At 39.1% G+C, this 18,311-nt stretch overlaps 1 protein-coding gene across 2 annotated transcripts in view; it reads left to right on the top strand.

Annotated features, from left to right (window-relative positions):
* The window catches only part of LOC149250649 (elongation factor P (EF-P) family protein), a 208,832-nt gene extending 191,323 nt beyond the window's left edge, over positions 1-17,509 (top strand). Inside the window, exons 4-7 of one of the 2 annotated variants that reach the window (XM_089456460.1) lie at positions 15,620-15,697; positions 16,677-16,757; positions 17,182-17,263; positions 17,364-17,509. In XM_089456460.1, coding sequence (XP_089312586.1) covers positions 15,620-15,697; positions 16,677-16,757; positions 17,182-17,263; positions 17,364-17,482 — 360 coding nt within the window. In that variant the 3' untranslated portion in view covers positions 17,483-17,509. Of the gene's footprint in view, positions 1-15,619; positions 15,698-16,676; positions 16,779-17,181; positions 17,264-17,363 lie in introns of both variants that reach the window. The other variant, XM_089456459.1, reaches the window with a different exon arrangement.
* The last annotated feature ends 802 nt before the right edge of the window (positions 17,510-18,311 follow it).

Below are 18,311 nucleotides of genomic sequence, written 5' to 3'. Positions count from 1 at the left end.
CAACATTAGACCAACATTCTTGCTGGGTTTTATAGCCAGCTGAGTCAGTATTCTAGCAATTGGAACTGCTAGGCTGGGGGACAACGCAGAGGCCACACAACAGATTTTCGTGGTACTTGGGAGCAGCTGAGTTGGGCCAAGAGATCATCTGGGGAGTTAGGGATTGGATAGCATGGGTGAACTCAGCGTTTTGGAGAAGTTTTAGGTGGATTTACATGCAGTTTCTAGCAAGTCGAAATTGGCAGCTAGAGTTGAGGTGAGGCTCCAAGGGGGTCGAAAATCAGAAGTCTAAACCAACCAAAATCCTTTCTGAGTTTTTCTAGGTTTTTGACAAGGATCCCAAATATAAAGTTTCATAATTTTCTGAGCACCGGAGGTGGGGTTTTAAGCCGTATCTTTGCAGTAGACAGTGTAGAATTGCTAGGGATTGAATAGTGCCTTTGGGGGTCAATTTTGGGAAGTCCAAATTGGGCCAAACCATTTCTGGGTTTTGGCCAAGGAGTCCAGGGTTAAAAGCATATAAATTTTTGGGTAGGTTTAGTGCACTTTCCAGCCATTCGAACTTCAATAGAGCAATAGTTTCTGAGCAGTGCAATGTAGATCGGTGCAGCAACTGGGCAGCCTTCAGCTCAGCTATTTTCCTACCTGGGTTTGGTCCTGCTTGTCCTTTCAAACAAGCCCAGGTGCACCATTCCATCATCTATTGTATTTGACTTACGAAAATATAATAAAATGGTTCAGAAGTTCTCCATTTGCAGCGTTTATAATAAACACTAGGATTCACCTAAGACCTCTTCAATGAGTTCCACCCTAGCGTTGTGGTATATCTGGGAGAAAAACTTTGTTGATTATCCGTGTTTACAAACACACATAATTCAGAGAGGTGAAAAAACTCCCTAGGATGAAACCCGTTGAGAAGAATCATAGGTTTACCTAGGTGTTATTACATGTGTTAATAGTCATACTAGAATCATTTATAATAAATTTGCAGAATTTGGGATTACAATAATAAAATTGATGCTGAATGATGACAATGATCTTTGAAAAAATTTGTCCACTGCTTTGTACTCTTCTTCCCGAATTGTTGACATGTACATGGTCAACAAAAGCCGTAGTTGATCTTCTTTATAATGACCAAGGAAATAATGAGGTTTTGAATCAAGAAAACTTCCAAGCACTTCAAGAAAATGAGAATGAGTACAAGAAGTTTTGCAGGCAACTAACTGAGTATTTCCTTAATAAAAATTTCCTATTGAACTTGTGTATTGAATGAAGGAAGGAATTTTATGAGGTGTTGCATGAGTATCAAGAAAATTTTAGAAACATCCTCCTTCTAGAACTTATTTACATGTACTATGCAATGAACACTTTATGTGATGCTATGCGGGAAATGCATGGCAACTCTTAGCAGGACAACCGACAACCGACAATTTTACTGCATTCCCAAAGAAATTCCAGAGCTTGATAGACCAAAAGAGGAAGGGGGTGATCTGGAAGAAAACACAAATGTGGAAGATCATTGTCCTTTAAATGGCCAAGCAAATGATGAATCTATGAAGGAGTTTTGGGCTGTAGATTGGGGGATTGACTATGAATTTGAAGCTCCACGTGGTAGCAAAGAAGAAGAAATTACCTCATAATTTGGAAATGATGATAAGCATGTCAATGAAAATCAACATGAGGCATTCCTACTCACATCAAATCGTGAATTCTCTCACAAAGAATGGAACAACCTCTTTTACATGTTTCATAATGATGATTTTCAGCCTATCAGAAAAGATCTCACTAATGCCCAAAGGGAGCTTGACAATGAAAATGATGCCCATCTACAAGCGTTTGTTGAAGATCAAAACACCAAGGATAAGACCTATGATGATTTCCTTGAAGTATATCTTTGCAAGTATAATGGTAGCCATGATAGAGCAAGAATGGGAGTATTTTCAACCCTTTGGTTTCTTTGAAAAGGGGGTTTGATGCTGAGGAAGGTTTGTCTGAACCCGTTGAAGACAGTGACCAAAGAACGAATTTTTACATTCTTCCATATTTTGATGATACATCCACTATCCTAGAAGGATTGTTGTATGACTATAGTAATGAAGAAAAAGAGGACTGTGTTTTCATTGCTTATTTTGAAGATAGTCATTGACATGATTTGAAGGAAGACCCAATTCCCCCACTCGAAGGTAGAGGATTGTGGTTTCCTTTCGAAATATGATTATTTTATCTAACCTTGCAAACCATATAATGATTAGTAAAATATTATTGTTAATGTCCTTTAGCCACTTTTAATTTTTCTTGATGTCATCCCTTGGTCACATTCAGGTCCAATGTTGCGAACATCGCGATCGAGAATAAATCAGCAAGGGTCCGAAATCGAAAAAAATCGGGAAAAAATCGGTAAAAATCAGCAAATACAAAAATATTCATTTTTTTTCAAAATTTTTAATATCTAAAGCATCCACAACATAAAATAAATGCATTGACACATAAATATGAAAAGAGAACTAATATATAAGATGTGTAATATCATGTCTAGTGCTACATCACACATAACAATGAATCATGTCCTGAATACTAAGTCTTGAGTCCCAACTCAGCCTCAAAATATCAACAAAAAATATAATAATGTATCTCATATCATGAGTCATAATGTCATATACAATGAAATGAACCAAATAACTAATACTATTGATTTCCTCTGCCCCTCTTGTGAGAAAATGTAACAACTTTCCCTCTAGATGAAGAAGGCGGTGGGGTTGGCAATGGACTCTACTGTGCTCTAGAAGCTGAAGAACTAGGAGCTATAGGAGGTAGACCACGTCCTCTATTGGTGACAGGGGTAGGTGGTGTCACCTCCTCCTCCTGTTGCTCCTATTCCTCCTCCTCCTCTACCCCCTCCACTACCTCCTGCTCTAACCAATCAGGGGTCGACTCCATGATAGGCCTCTCAGCCTCAACCCTCCATGCAGCAGTGGTGTCAATCCCATCCAATGAAATGGCCTCCACATCAGGTGTCCTCTCAAGTTGCCTCACCCACAATTGAAGATTGTAGTAGACATAGACCATGTCATTAAGTTGTTGGGACTCCAACCTATACAAGGGTCATAAATTAATAAATTAATAATTCAAAAAAATATTATATAATGAATTCAAAAAATTAATTCGAAATTTGGAATATTTTAATTTTTAACCTGTTGCACTTCTTGGTGTGTATTTTTTCAAATACACTCCAGTTACGCTCGCATCTCGAGGAGCTACATGTTTGGATGAGCACTCGAATGGCAAGCCTTTGGAGATTGGGTACTCTGCCACCATAGCTTCTCCACCATGCATCTACAATAAATAATATAAACACAAGAAAAAAATTGAAATTTAAAAGTTGAAGCAAAGTATGAACTTGAAGAGACAATGAAATTTGAAACAAACTAAAGCTTACTTGACATTTCAGTCTTCCTATCCACAACAACCATGTCAAAGCTAAATGTGCCACTTGCCATCCTGTATATCTCCATTTCTTTGGATATTTCTGCACGTTCTATAGGAGATATCACCATCCTCTGAACACAAGTGAAGAATCCATCCATGACCTCAGTGTCAAATAAGAAACCACAAGAGTAAGAAAATGCAGGGTTTAGGTAGATCCTTGCAACATGAACGAGACAATGGAGTGTATTGTTCCATCGCTTATCAATCACTTCCCATAGGATTTGTTGTTTCTCAAAACCCTCATTCCCTTTATCGTCATAGTGGCTCCGAATGGATTCTTTGGCCCTATCCATAGCCTCACACAAGTAGCCCATTACTGGCTTGTCTCCATCAATTAATCGAAGAACCTTTACCAAAGGTTAAGTAATGCTACAAACCTCCTGCACTCCCGCGCAGAAGCTTTTCTTGTATGAAACTAACTTACATATGGCCTCTCCCTCTGGTTTGCGACTCTATGCCAAAGCACGCCACTCCTCTAAAAGAAACATTCTTTTCACATCCCATATAGAATTCAAGAGGGATTGAAGAGATATGAAATTGGTGGAAAACCGTGTAATGGCAGTGCGCACCAACTCCTTCTTGTTGGTGAATGTTCTCATCAAATGAAGCACAAATGCATGATTATGTATAAATTTTGTAATGCCTTTTGATGATTCAACAATATGCTTAACAAAAATAATTTTTCCTATGTCCTCCAACATGAAATCAATGTATTGTGTAGCACAATGTGTCCAAAATAAGTTAGGATGCCTCTCCATGAACATCTTGCCAGCAGCAACATAATTTGCAACATTGTCCGTTATGACTTGGACAACATGTTGTGGACCCACCTCTTGAATGAACACATCCAACAAAACACATAATAACCGTACATCTTTGATATGTGCAAATGTAGCAACAAATTTCATAAACATTGTCCCCTTAGGACAATTAACCAAGAAGTTAATAAGGCTTCTACCTTTTTGATCAGTCCAACCATCTGACATCATAGTGCATCCTGTGTGTGCCCATGATTCCCTAAACTCCTCCAATCTCTTAATGCAGTCAACCTTTTCATTTTGAAGAATGCGCCCTCTAAAGTCATCATATGAAGGGACTTTGTACCTTGGGCCAACAATAGCAATAGCATCAACCGCGGGCTAGAAAAATGGATTGTTCCTGGCAACGCTGAAAGGAATATCACTCCAAAGAAGAAATTTGCCCAACAACTTGTTAGCTTCTTCCTTCTCCTTTTTTTTTAATAACTGACGAGATAGATGGTTGTGCACCAGGTGTGGTTCTAGGAACAAAAAATGATGAGGTAGCTACAGGGTTGGGTGTAGATGTTGATGGTGAAGTAGAACCAATACCACTCTCACGGTCACCTCCCAATCCTGACACTCTACTCCCTGCTATTTGACTCTTCAGAGCTGCCTTGAACAATTTGGTTGTCTTTATTTCTTCCAATGATTTGAGGGCTCTTCGGATGATTTTTGGATTTGTATTTGAGCAAGGCCCTACCTCATGTCCAGGAACTTGTGCAAGGTGATACTTCAATCTGTATACCTCCCCTGTCATATGATGCCCACATAACTTGCAAGTCAAATTTGATCTGTCAAACCCTCCATCAGGTTCACCAAATTCCCACAGAGGGTCCAATTTCCTTGGCATGTTTGTAACTTTGTTGAATCTTGAGTTTTAATGTAATATTGAAGTTTGAAGTTTGAACGTAGGGCACAAGAGGAATTCCAAGTTAAACAAATGAAATTAAATTTACATACAACATTTTGAATTTTTGACAAAAAAAAACCCTCAACTCAATGCAACAATAATGGCAAAAAATACACATTTAAACCCAAACAAAAATGATGGAAAAAACTAGGGCACAAGAAGAAATTAAACAAATAAAACTAACAATCAAGATTTTGCATTTTTGACAAAAAAAACCCGTCTCCACTAAATGCAACAAAAATGACAAAAAAAACACACTCAAATCCAAACAAAAATCATGGAAAATAAATGGGTGATAGAAACCCAAGGAAAAACAAGAAAAAAACAAAAAAAATGGTCAAATTTGATGCCCATACCTGAAAACCATGCTTTGCTGAAGAAACTTGGTCCAAACTTGAATTTTTTTTTGCTTGGGATGCTAAATTCCTTCACTTTTCTCTTCTTGTGCCCTTGTAGATGAGTTCTCCTTCTTAGCTCTGACTCTTGCCCTCTGTTTGCAAAATGAGCCCAAAAGAACCCAAAAATTTCGCTTTTCTGTTGCCACACCGGACGATTATTACAGTGGAAAAAATCGTGGCTTTTTCACAATTTTTTCAACTCGAAAAAATCGCCAATATTATCGGCCAATAAAATCTTTTTGTTGAAAAAAGCGCGATAACATCGCAATTTTCGCAACACTTTTCAAGTCACATAAATTTCAAACATGATGATGGTTCATTTATTTTCCCTCCTCCCACCCTTATGATCCGACATTTGAGTATTATTATATAGATGACTATGATGTTTCCTTGTTCTATTTCATGATTAGTCAAAGTGGTAAGAAGTATGATCATGATCTAATGATATGCTAGCTACATTGGATATATGACTATACTTAGTCGATGTATTGTAGGCTAGCATAGTTTACAATAGGTAGTTGCATTGCATTCATGTTTTTGTATAATTATGTGTGCATCCTATTTGTTCATTATTCCTGTTGATGTGTATGCATAGTAGATTAGATTGCATTTAGCTAACTTTTTTTCTCTTTCAAGTATTGTTTTATTATATCCTATGATCACAAGGGTGACAATCAAGACCCTATTCATGTGCTAGCAAACAAGTTGATTTGAATGTCCAGGTAATAGGTCTGCGAGCCCAACAAATGTTGGAGTTCTCATGAACTCCCCGTTTGAGCATATGGATAAGGTGCTCTACAATGAGCACATGTCCCTGAGTTGGAGCCAAATGTTACCCATCGAAAAGTGGGTAACCCCATAGGAGAATTTTTTTCTCCTTCTTTGGGTAGCTAACTAGCCAGTAGCCCTACATTGCTCAATATATGATGATATTCGATATTACTTTGCCATTTTCACTAGTCAAACACCTCTCACCATCTGACATTCCTCTTGTAGGAAAGTGGGTCACCATTATTCGGCAAGTACTTCAACCATTTTGCAGTCATGTGCTTTTACTTAATATTGTGGGCATTCTAACATGGATTAAGGGGTGACCTAGATGAGTGATCGATCTTGTCTATAAACCTATTCTCTCACCTTACCAGGGCTTATCTTTTGACCCTAGTCCTATGGGACCTCCTTTAAGGCCCTAGGGTTTTGGGAGGGGCACTACTTGGGAAACTTGGACTGAAGTAGCATGTCCATAATTATTCCATACTAATCACTTTTCACCTTTTCCTTGATTTCATGTTTATCCTTCGAGTTTGTTGTCGTCTGTTCATTGGGATGGTACCCTCTATCCGCATCCTTGAATCTTGGCTGGAAAATTTGCCTCAGAGGTTGATGTAGGTAAAAGCATAAGATGGTCGCAATGAAAGAAAAGAAAAGTTAAAATGCAAAAGATGGTCAGGACATTAATTAGCGTGTGGGCAAAAGCCTAGCATGAGCTCTACCCCCCTCAGTAGCGATCACTTGTGCTTGAGCACTAGATGTTCCATCACATAATAAAGGAACCCTTGTAGGTCCCAACCTTGATGAGTGAACTGCGAAAAGTTGACTCATCATTAAGGGGTAAATAGATGCTACATCATTAAAAACAAGCTTGGACACCTGAGTTGTGCTCCCTATCAAAGCATTATCAAAAAGAAGTAAAAGGTGCACTAGAGGGGTGGAAAAGGTAGGTCGACGAAAGGAGTAACTCATGCCTCCATGATTGCTCCTTCCATATGTTTATGTGAAAATTTCATCTATCACGAAAACTAGAAATTAACTCCCTAATTGTTAATTTATTTAACAATTTATTAGCTACGACAAATATCAAATAATTCACACTGTGATCTTCACAAATAAACCGCGGAAGAAAAATAGCGCCGGAAATTGAGAAAAGCTAGCTCACACACATAAACATATGACACATTTATTTTTGCACAAATGTCCTTGGAAAAACCCAACTTGGGAAAACTGGTGTAGCTGCTGAGAGTTTTTATTATTTTGCAGTAGTGAATTTCTGAGTACAATCTATGGATGCCCAACTAGAAATCCAAACAGAAAAAATCTGGCCAAAATTATCTAAGGAAATTTCTCTTCCTCCACAAGCAACCCCGACACAACTTTGCCTTAGAAAGCTCCTCCTCCTAGACCCTATGCGCAGTGCTTACTCAGATCCTTTGATGTCTAGCTCGAAATTGCCTCTGATCAACTCGTTCTACCTGTATCTGTTGAGGAAAATGATTCTCCAGCCTTCTAGAAGACTTTCCAGGCCTCCAAAAGTTGAATCGACTTTTCCTCCAGCTAAATGGAATTGCTCTTCTGAAGCAACTACGCAGTCCTTTGTGTTGCCTCACTGGGAATAACTCGACCTCTTGCTATTGCCTCTCTGGCTTTGGAAAACTTCCTCTGGATCACTATCCCTGCCCCTCACTGTGAAAATTCCTTATCCGGAATCCCTACTGCAGCAACTGATAATGTTTCTTTTATTTGTTAAATTAATCAACCAAGTTATTTGCAATTTCCTACGGTAAATATCGAAACATATACACTGCAGCCTTCACTTAATTAAATATTATACATAAACAAGAGACTGAGAAAGAAAGAAATTCAACACAAATGACACCATTATTTTTGGACAAATGTCCCCGGAAAAACCCAATGCGGGAAAACCATTGCAGCAACTCTGAGGGTTTATTATTATTAAGTAGTAGCAAATTCTGAATACCTCACGGGTTATTTAGTTACAGAGAGAAATACTGGCAGAAAGATTTGTGAGATTATCTCACACAATCGTTGAGAAAAAATCCCGGCTGATCCGGACACTAGATGAGGTGCCTCTAGAAGGCCCTACGTTGCCTCTGCGCAGTCCTTAAGCAGTCCCTGCGTCAACCCCTCTAGGCACTGCGTCACCTAGCCTGCTGATCAATTTGCTGCTCGAAGTCTTTGCTCTCAGCTTCCCGGTCTCACACCCCGACTCCTGGCTTCTGAAACTGACTCTGCCCAACAAATTTTTTGACTCTCTTTCACCCTCTGCGTGGCCCTGCGTCAGGCTCTGCGTGAGAGCTACTGGATCACTCTTTGCCTCTCTCTGCTGATGATTCTCCGGCTGAGAAAATCTCTCTCCACATGCTATCCCTGCACCTCAACTGCAAGAAATCTCCTTGATCAAAATTTCCTCCTGAGAACTTCTCACCTTAGAAATTTGATCTCTTGATCTCTCAGTGTGTTTTCCAAATGACCCTCAAGCTCCCTTAAATAATCTTCTCGTTGACATGCAACAGCTAGATTAAAAGCTAATAAATGGCTAAAGTCATTTTAGGTTGATCCTCTGCTTCTAGAAGTTACACCCACAATTAGATTAATACCCATTAATATTTTTAATTTCCTAAGTTTAGAAACTTAGGGTCCCATTAAAAAATATTAATTATTTTAATAAAATTGTCTCTGGGTGGAATTTCCCAAAACGCTTTCTGGGTTCTTTGGAATACATGTGCCCAAGCCTCCCTGCAAAATTTGAGGCCTAGAGCATATCTGATGCTACCCCAAATCAACATTCATTGTCTTTGCTTCCCTCTTAAAGCTCAAACTCTTCCGGCAACTGACTGTTGCTCTTTGGAAAATCGAATTCTCCAAGTGTCTCAAGTGTGTTCTCCATCTACCTATCAACTTCTTATAATCCTCTGTTGAAGCACCAACAACTAAGATTAGAACTTAATCAAGGGCCCAGATTAATTCCTTGTCGATCCGTGTGAGTTTATGGAGAATTCTCACCTTATCTCAATTAATGTTGATTAATTAACCATATTCCCTAAGTTTAGATTTTATGAAATATTTAAAAATCGACTAATAATCTAATTGAGCCATCTCCAGGTGGAATTTCTAGAAACTATCTGGGTTTTGGAGATCTCACGTGTTTTAGCCTCTCCACAAAGTTTCAAGACTAGAACACCTCCGATGCTACAAAAATTAACACTCCTTAGCGAGGAAGGTGTTTTGGTGTTGCACCACTATTGCTACAACACCCTGTCTTTGTATCACCCCTCTGTCATGCTGCTAATGTTTGGCCAGTGCCCACCAACCACTGTGCAACTCTAATGCTGCATCCGTGTTGCTGCTGACACTTTCATACCGCTACCAACTTTGCATCTGCATTGCAACTCCCTCTCATCTGTTACTGTTGCAAATGCAACAACTACAATTGAGAAGCATCCAAAATATTGAATTAACTTTGTTCAGTATCATGCATCTGTCTCTTGAGCATCTGACTGCTACTAGCCACTGCGCTGTCCACCAAGGAATCTGCGCTGCTGCTGACTCTGCACTGTGCCACTTTGCACTACGCTGCCCAGCCCCTGATTGCTACTAGTCTACAACTGTCACTCTGGAATATAACTGCATCTATGACATTGATCCATACTACTACTAAATACTGTGGGCCACCGTAGCCATGTGATGATCCATGAGGTGGACTCCTCAATGGACCCTGCTCTATCTTTGCAATCTCTGGGACTACAACTCCAAATCGGCCCACCTCTCTCCTGGAGGTATGGCTGCAAACATGGCAACCTCTTCCTCCAACTCGGAGGATAGCTTGTCAATCTCTGTGAATGTTGCTGCCTGGTTCTGCTTCTCTGACTTGTCCTTCTTCCTGAGAGGACACTGCGTACTGTAGTGACCGAGCTAACCACATCTGAAGCATTTGACCTTTGATAGGTCCTTCTTCTTCTTCTGCTCCCCCTGCCCCTAACTAGGACCCTTAGATGCTAGGGCCACATTCTCCTCCTCATTCTTTGGTCCGTTGCTGTTGTTGCCGCTGATGGTACTCTTCAACAGAGTCCCCCTCAACTCCTCCTGTTGTAGATTGGACCACATCTTGTCCCACTTTGACAAGGTATCTCTGCCCAAGATACTCTAGACAAATACCTGCCAATCCTCTGAGACACTATTCAGTGCCAATCGTACAAGCTCTGTGGGTTGGGGTGCCTCCCCAACAACTGACAACTGATCTCAGACTTCCTGAATCCGAGTGAGAAAGGCATCTATGCTCTTGCACTTCTACATTCTGGTACTCCTCAGCTTCTCCTGGAGAAACATCTTCCACTGCTCGAAAGAACTCTGAAACAACTTAGACAAAGCATCCCACATCTCCTTGGTTGTTCCCTTGTCTGCCATTTCTGAGACCAGATGATCTCGAACTCCATCCAAAATCATCCTCTTTGCCTTCGCCATTTTCTTCTTGTACTCCTTTACCTGATCAGGGTCCTGGGGAACTACTACCACATTTTCTGCATAGGTCTTCAGGCCATGTTCATCCAGAAGGAAGGACATCGTAGCCTTCTAGATGACATAGTTGGAGGCTCCCTCTAACCTATCCTGATCTCTAAGCCTTGTTGCAGTCATCTCTGAATCCATCGAAAAATCCCTCTTTCCCTTTGCTTGGCTGTTGGATTTGTTATACCCACTCCCTTTTGGAGTGAGGAAATCTGCACTCAGCTACTGCCAATTTGCCTGAAAAAATCGAACTTCTGAAAATCAAAGTCCCCTGAAAGAAATTTTCCCTTTGTTGTGTGTTCTTTTCTCTTCCACCCGATGTTGATTGTGCTGTTGCAAAACCCTTTGCGTCCAACTAGAAATTTGCTTAGCGAAAAAATCTGAGTTGTTGTTGCTCCCTCTGATTACCGCAATCACTATTTTGGGCAAATTGATTTTTCTACTAACCCGCAACTGAAAATCGAACCCTTTCCCCAACAATTCATACTGCCTGTTTGGGTACTGCACAACCTCTGAGAATTTCGACCTATTGCTCCCTCTGAACAACGAAATTCCCTTCTCCACTTCTGAGCTTCCTGGCTGATCACTCACGCTCTGATACCATGTGAAAATTTCATCTATCACAACAATTGGAAATTATTTTCCTAATTGTTAATTTATTTAACAATTTATTTGCTATGACAAATATCAAATAATTCACGTTGTGATCTTCACAAATAAACTGCGAAATAAAAATAGCACTGGAAACTGAGAAAATCTAGCGCACATAAAAGTATGACACAGTGATTTTTGGACAAATGTTCCCGGCAAAACCCAACTTGGGAAAACCTGTTCAACAGTTGAGGGTTTTTATTATTATGCAGCAGTGAATTTCTGAGTATGATTGATGGATGCCCAACTAGCAATCCAAACAACAAGAAAGTCTGGCCAAAATTATATAAGGGAATTTCCCTTCCTCCACAAGCAACCCCGACACAACTTTGCCTCAAAAAACTCGTCCTCCTGGACCCTCCGCGCAGGTCTCTACGTAGATCCTTTAATGTGTAGCCTGAAACTGCCTTTGATCAAGTCATTTTGTCTGTCTCTGCTGAGGAAAACGATTCTCTGGCCTTCTAGAAGACTTTCGAGGCCTCTAGAAGCTGAATCTATTTTTCTTCTAGCTAAATTGAATTGCTCTTCTAAAGCAACTGCGCAGTCCTCTACGCTGCCTCACTGGGAATAACTCAGCCTCTTGCTGTTGTCTCTCCGAATTTGGAAAACTTCCTTCAGATCACTGTCCCCGCCCCTCACTGTCCCTGCTTCCCTCTTGAAGTTCAAACTCTTCCGGCCACTGACTGTTGCTCTCTGGAAAATCAAATTCTCCAAGTGTCTCAAGTGTGTTCTCCATCTACCCATGGACTTCTTATAATCCTATGTTGGAGCACCAACGACCAACATTAGAACTTAATCAAGGGCCCAAATTAATTCCTTGTCGATCTATGTGAGTTTCTGGAGAATTCTCACCTTATTTCAATTAATATTGATTAATTTACCATATTCCCTAAGTTTAGACTTAGGAAATATTTAAAAATCAGCTAATAATCTCATTGAGCCATCTCTAGTTGGAATTTCCAAAAACGATTTTTGGGTTTTGGATATCTCATGTGTTTTAGCCTCTCCACAAAGTTTCAAGACTAGAACACCTCTGATGCTATAAAACTAATAGTCTATACACTCAGGATGCTGGACCCCCATCAGTTGGAACCATGACCATGGCACCTTGCCATAAGGCATTTTCCCTCTATTGCCACATTACCATAAACACCTATGAATTGAAAGGTTGAACTAGGACATGCCACCTCCCCATAGGGGTTGGAAGCACCTAATAGGGTTGACCATCTAGCCATCCCTAAACAGGTTGGGAACACATTTACGGGACTAGTCTAGTTAGATATTTGAAGGTGATCCTAGTGTCAAGTATTATTATGCCCTTAACAATTAAGTATGGTCCACTATGATGCATCTATGGTCATTGTCTCTAATGATTGGTAACTTTCAATTGATTTTGAGATGGTTTTGACAGGTTGTCCTTCACACAATAGCAGAGGCCTTGAGGGCACATGTCATGTCTCCATTACACATTCTACCTAGGAAATTCTACACATTCAGAGAGCAATGATGACCTTGTAGATGCATTGTTGGCCATCCAAAGTAGAGTGTTAGGCACTTTGATGACTCCAACAGATGATTAACACGTCAGAGCACCCCTAGATGTTGAAATGGTGAGCTTTTCTTGCTTGGTGTTGGAGATTCTTGATGATGTACCCAACAAACCTAGCATGCCCCCAGGTCGACCTTGACACAACCTGATGTGTATGATTTGTTCTAGAGTCCAGATTTTGATGGTCACCCCTAGGATGACAAGGGAGGGCTCGTACTATGACTTGGAGCCCCAACACCTGAGATAGATGATGCCACATCACAATTTTAGCCCTCGAGAAGGTGATGCTAGGTATCGAGAGCATGGTTTTAACAATTGGAGGCATTTTGAGGCACTTATTGAGGGCTTCCCCTCAAGGATGGAGTTGATTATGATGATGGGACATACCCCCATCCCATTCATGCACTTTTACATCATTTATTTCCCAAAAGAGGCATGACATCATGCTTATGGAGTATTTCAACCAACATGTGTGGGATTTTATGGCCTATGGGGTTGGCTTCTAACCCCCTATCTTGATTCATACTCAAAATCAAACTCATTATCGGGATTTCAAGCTAATATTAGTGAGTGATAGATCTCATATATCTTGAGGATCACTCATTTCTTATTTTTCATCATCACACTTGAGTTTCAACCTCTTCTTGAGAGTTTGACTTAGCCTTGTGTAACTTGCTACTTGTGGAGATGTGATATTTTGGGGCTTTTTGCTATTGGAGATTGGCTTATGTCTTGGAAATCTCTTTTTGGATTTAAAAGAAGGTCTTTTCATGGAAGAATTGTAAGTTTATTTCATGTTTTTCATTTTTGTACATGTAATTGAAATATTGCTAGGGTTTTTCTATGATCCATGTCTAGATGCAAATTATTTATGGAGAATCTTGGTTAATTATTGCATGTAGATTATTTCTTCCTTGAAATCCATAGGAAAACTCCTAGTGTACATTTCCTATTTAATTTCTCCTCTCACAGAAAAGATAGTTAGGGTTTGCTTAAGTGCAAACAAGAGCTTTCGTGCCTTACTCCAACCATTTGTCCTTTATCTCTTGAAATTTCCCTTAAGACTCCATCACCCAAGTAGGATTAGGCATTGGCAAGTTTTGTGTTGATCAAAAACCTTGAAAAATTGAATATTTTCCTTCCTTTCTATTTTTCTAATCCTTTTAAGGCAAGCCGCTAGGGTTTTTCCTAGGGACGAATCAGCCTAGGACATTTGTGGATGAGTGTTTGTGGTGCAAAAAACCTAAGTTTTATCTTGGTGATCCTTTTTAACTCAATATCTAGCCTTTTACATGGTAAAACTTTGCCTTGGAGGGCTGATGTCATCTTCCTCTAGACTAGTTTGTGTATTGGAAACCCTAACCCTAGCCTAGCTTCAACTTGAGGCTTATCTTGAGGGTTTGCTCTATTATTTTGTTGACCTTGTCTTCTAGTAAACTCTTTGTTTGACACTTGCATCTAGGTATTCTTTTGTTCCTACATATCAATAAACCCTAGGTCACGTGTGTTCTTACTAGTCTAGGTGCCCAATACACTATTCCTTATTAAGAAGTATAGAGCCTTTGTCCATCATTGAGTATCTCCACCAAGTCTACGCTTTCATCATGTTGAACCCTATAACCTAGAATATCCTCTTTGGTGATTGTTGGAAAGCCTCCCTTGTGGTGAAATTCCACTAAAGAGCTGGACGAAGATTGCCGATGTGATAGTGGAAATCTACTTAATTGTTGCAACAAGGTCTGGCCCTTGCCTTGTGGGTCCCCTCACAAGGCTTGTTATATTTTGAGGCAACGGTCCCTTTTGGACTTCATATGCTTCAAATCTGGGAGTTCTTAATCATCTTCTAGCAATGTTGGCATTAAACCTAGAGAATATTCTTGTAAGAGAAGTGGACCTGACTTCCATCCGCAATTGATGAGATCCAACTACATTAACAGCTACAGCAGAGTTGCTCAAATTCCTTTAAAAACACAAATAAATGAACTCTTTCATTGTCAAATGATGAGGTTTGCTATATAGTTTTATTTTCCTTTATTGTAGGCTTAAGCCTTTATAAATATCAGGGTATAAATGAATTTTGAATACAAGTGCATGGCAATACCTTTCTTTCCAAATTAAATGCCTACTCACTTCCAGTATGACCATTTGCCGAGGTCCCATATACAAATTGGAATGTGCATTGACTGAATATTATATTTTAGTCTTGTGGCTTGCAATTTTTTGTGCTAAACTACTTTGGAATAATTAGGATAAATCCCATTAAACTGATCATGTTTGCGAAAGTAATGGAAGAAATGAGCTGCTCGGAATTTTTATGAGCTTGCAAACTTGGTTGATCTTATCATCTCCTTGTTCATAGTCAACGCAACAAATTTAACAAAAACGTTCTTGGTGGTTTTCTTAAATTCTGATGCTTGAGGAATTTCATTTTGTTTTTTTTGTTTTTCCTTTGCTTGTGGAGTTTTACTTGCCTATTATTCCTGTGGATTTATATTGTACATTTTAAAAATATGATTGATCACAGGTGGAAGAAGCAGATGTTGTGAAGGAAACAAAACAGTATACGTACAAAGATGGTGGACAGTTTGTGTTCATGGACATGGTAGGATATTTTCTATTTTATCACACAGAATGGTTTTCATTTCTCAGAATGTTCTAGAACACATGCTTTACAAGTAAATAAAGCAGTTCAACAAAATTTCTACTTATGCAGATGTAGCTACTTAATATAGGAAACAAACCCTTTCCTCCATCACATGGTTGTTTACTTCAAGTTCCATATTCCGCAGGCATCCTTGAATCATTACATAAAGAAAAGGACAGAACTTCTATGGTATATTTCTGGGTTTCTTTGGTTTGGTGTTGCCACACAATGAGCTCAAGTCATGACTAACCACTCCTTCACTAGCTTTCCTTCTAGATTCTTAGTTGTATTAACCATTTGTACCTTCCTGAAAGTACATAATCTAGTTGAAATGTTTGAAACAAGATGCCTTATAGTTTCTCATCCCTATTTCCCTTTACAGTAGGCAAAAAGGAATCTGCATGTCTGCAGTTTAACCTTAGATAAGATTCAACATGTAACTCATTTTTCTTCAATTTTGGAAAAGATGCGAGAGAATATTTTTCTAGTCCTTAAAGAATTCCCTCTTGGCCTTTGTTTGTCAACATTTCTATGAATTTACATCTTGATCACTGGAGTGCTGCTTTGTTGGATGATGATCCCAGTATACAAGCGTTGTAGTCTTAGTTCAAACTAAAAGTTGGTTTTATTTTCATCTTCATGCAGTTGTTGAATGCTTTCCAATGTTATCTGAACTACACTTGTTAGAATGCACAGTTATATTTTTCAAGGGAAACTGAGAATTTTCATTCCTACCTTATTCAGCGCTTGTGATTTAAAATACCAAGGAGTATGGAGGGAAGACTAACATGCATTCTGCACTAATTCTATTGGAAATGTAATCTTTCTTGTTATAATTCCAAGCTTTAAATATCTTCTTGCATGTGAAGTTGTTCGCTTTTGTCTTTGTCCACCTTTTACAGTCTGTGTGCTCTATAATACTTGTGGCATTTTACAGTCTACTTATGAAGAATCCCGACTAAATGAGTCAGATCTCGGTGACAAGAAAATGTGGCTGAAGGAGGGCTTGGAATGTGAGGTACTTTCCTGGAATGGACGGGTATATAAGCTATTGCCTTTGAGCTCATTTTCAATAATGAAGTAAATATTTTAACATAAATGTTTGACAAACTGAATAGAAAGTTTGTACTCGGCAAGAACAAAATATGAATTTTGTAATTTGCAGCATTCATTTTCATTTATGTTTTTGCCGAATATCAGTAGAATCCTATGTTGCTATGAAAAAGAAAGAAAAGAAAGAAAGAAGTTATGGGATGCCTGGTTCTATTTTGGTGATATTCTATTTAGTTAGAAGTCAGAAAGTGGATGTTATGCAAGGAAAATAATATGTGATAAGAACTTGAACAATTTAGTGCTCCATGCCTCTGTTGCATGAAGTGGGTATGCTAGCATGTTTCTATTCCTACTCGTGATAACAATTGAATGGATAATTGCTATTGCAGGTAATTGACGTTGAATTTCCTATTAGTACAACATATAAAGTTGTCGAAGCAGAAATTGGGGTGAAAGGAGACACAGTACAAGGTCATTTGACACCTACTTAGTTATATTGGCTTTTATATTATTTTGCTCTTTTTACCTGACAAATATTTCTTATTGTTGGCCGTGTTTGGTTTGTTTGCAGGTGGATCAAAGCCAGTAACTGTAGAGACAGGTGCTACAGTATATGTTCCTTTTTTTGTCAATGTTGGAGATGATATTGTTGTAGACACAAGGACCGGGTCTTACATGAGTCGTGCTTAGGAAAATGGTGTTACTCATGATATCTTAGGTTTACATATTGCCAGGAATAGGGTTCCATTTAGCCCGGAAATTCTTTAATTTGGTAATGCACTCTCAATCATGTGGTTTCATTGTTTGTGGTTCCCATTTAGACAAAATTCTCTACATTGTTCATGGCTTCATGCAACAGCTACCGATTTGGTATCCTTGTTGTGAATCCAAGACAAACAATGAAAATCTGATTTTTCAGCGATCACAACAGGTCTTGTGGTTGACTTTTGACTATTGTTTCTTCAATATTTAAAACCCACCATATCAAAATCGAATATCTTTTTCCACATTTTGAGCTTCTGTTTACAACTTTTTAAAAAAGATTAAATTTTGCCAAGTTTCAGTTGTGGGAAATGATCGCTATTGTTACTTGGAATCTATTTCCAAGTAGTCCCACCCGTCTTGGACACAATAAATATGACCCAAACTAAGTTTTTGGTTCCTGAGAGGAGAACAGTTCATGCTTATAGGGCTTAACGTCCTTGATATGAGCACACAGTTCATGTTTATAGGGATTAACTTTTTTGACATAGAATGCATGATAGAACTTCCAAGAACTTTTGATGCTCAACATGGTCAGTGCAAAACAAAGGATGGCTTCTGAGTTGGAATAGCATCTCTTTTCGCGGTCACTACTGGGAGAAGAACATCCAATACCTCAGAACTTGAAAGAAACAAGTGGCTTGTATGATGTAAAATATGAGCGTAGTTGATGCAATGTGATTGAAGCATACGATGGAAAACAGCCTCCCCCCATCCCCCCCAAAAAAAAACATCCAAACGGTTGGTGGGATGATGG

The sequence above is a fragment of the Pinus tabuliformis genome, chromosome 7, assembly GCF_031772625.1.
Source record: "Pinus tabuliformis cultivar Carrire ecotype Pingquan chromosome 7, CPIR1, whole genome shotgun sequence".
NCBI classification, from domain to species: domain Eukaryota; kingdom Viridiplantae; phylum Streptophyta; class Pinopsida; order Pinales; family Pinaceae; genus Pinus; species Pinus tabuliformis.
This window is presented reverse-complemented; position numbering and strand designations above follow the sequence as displayed.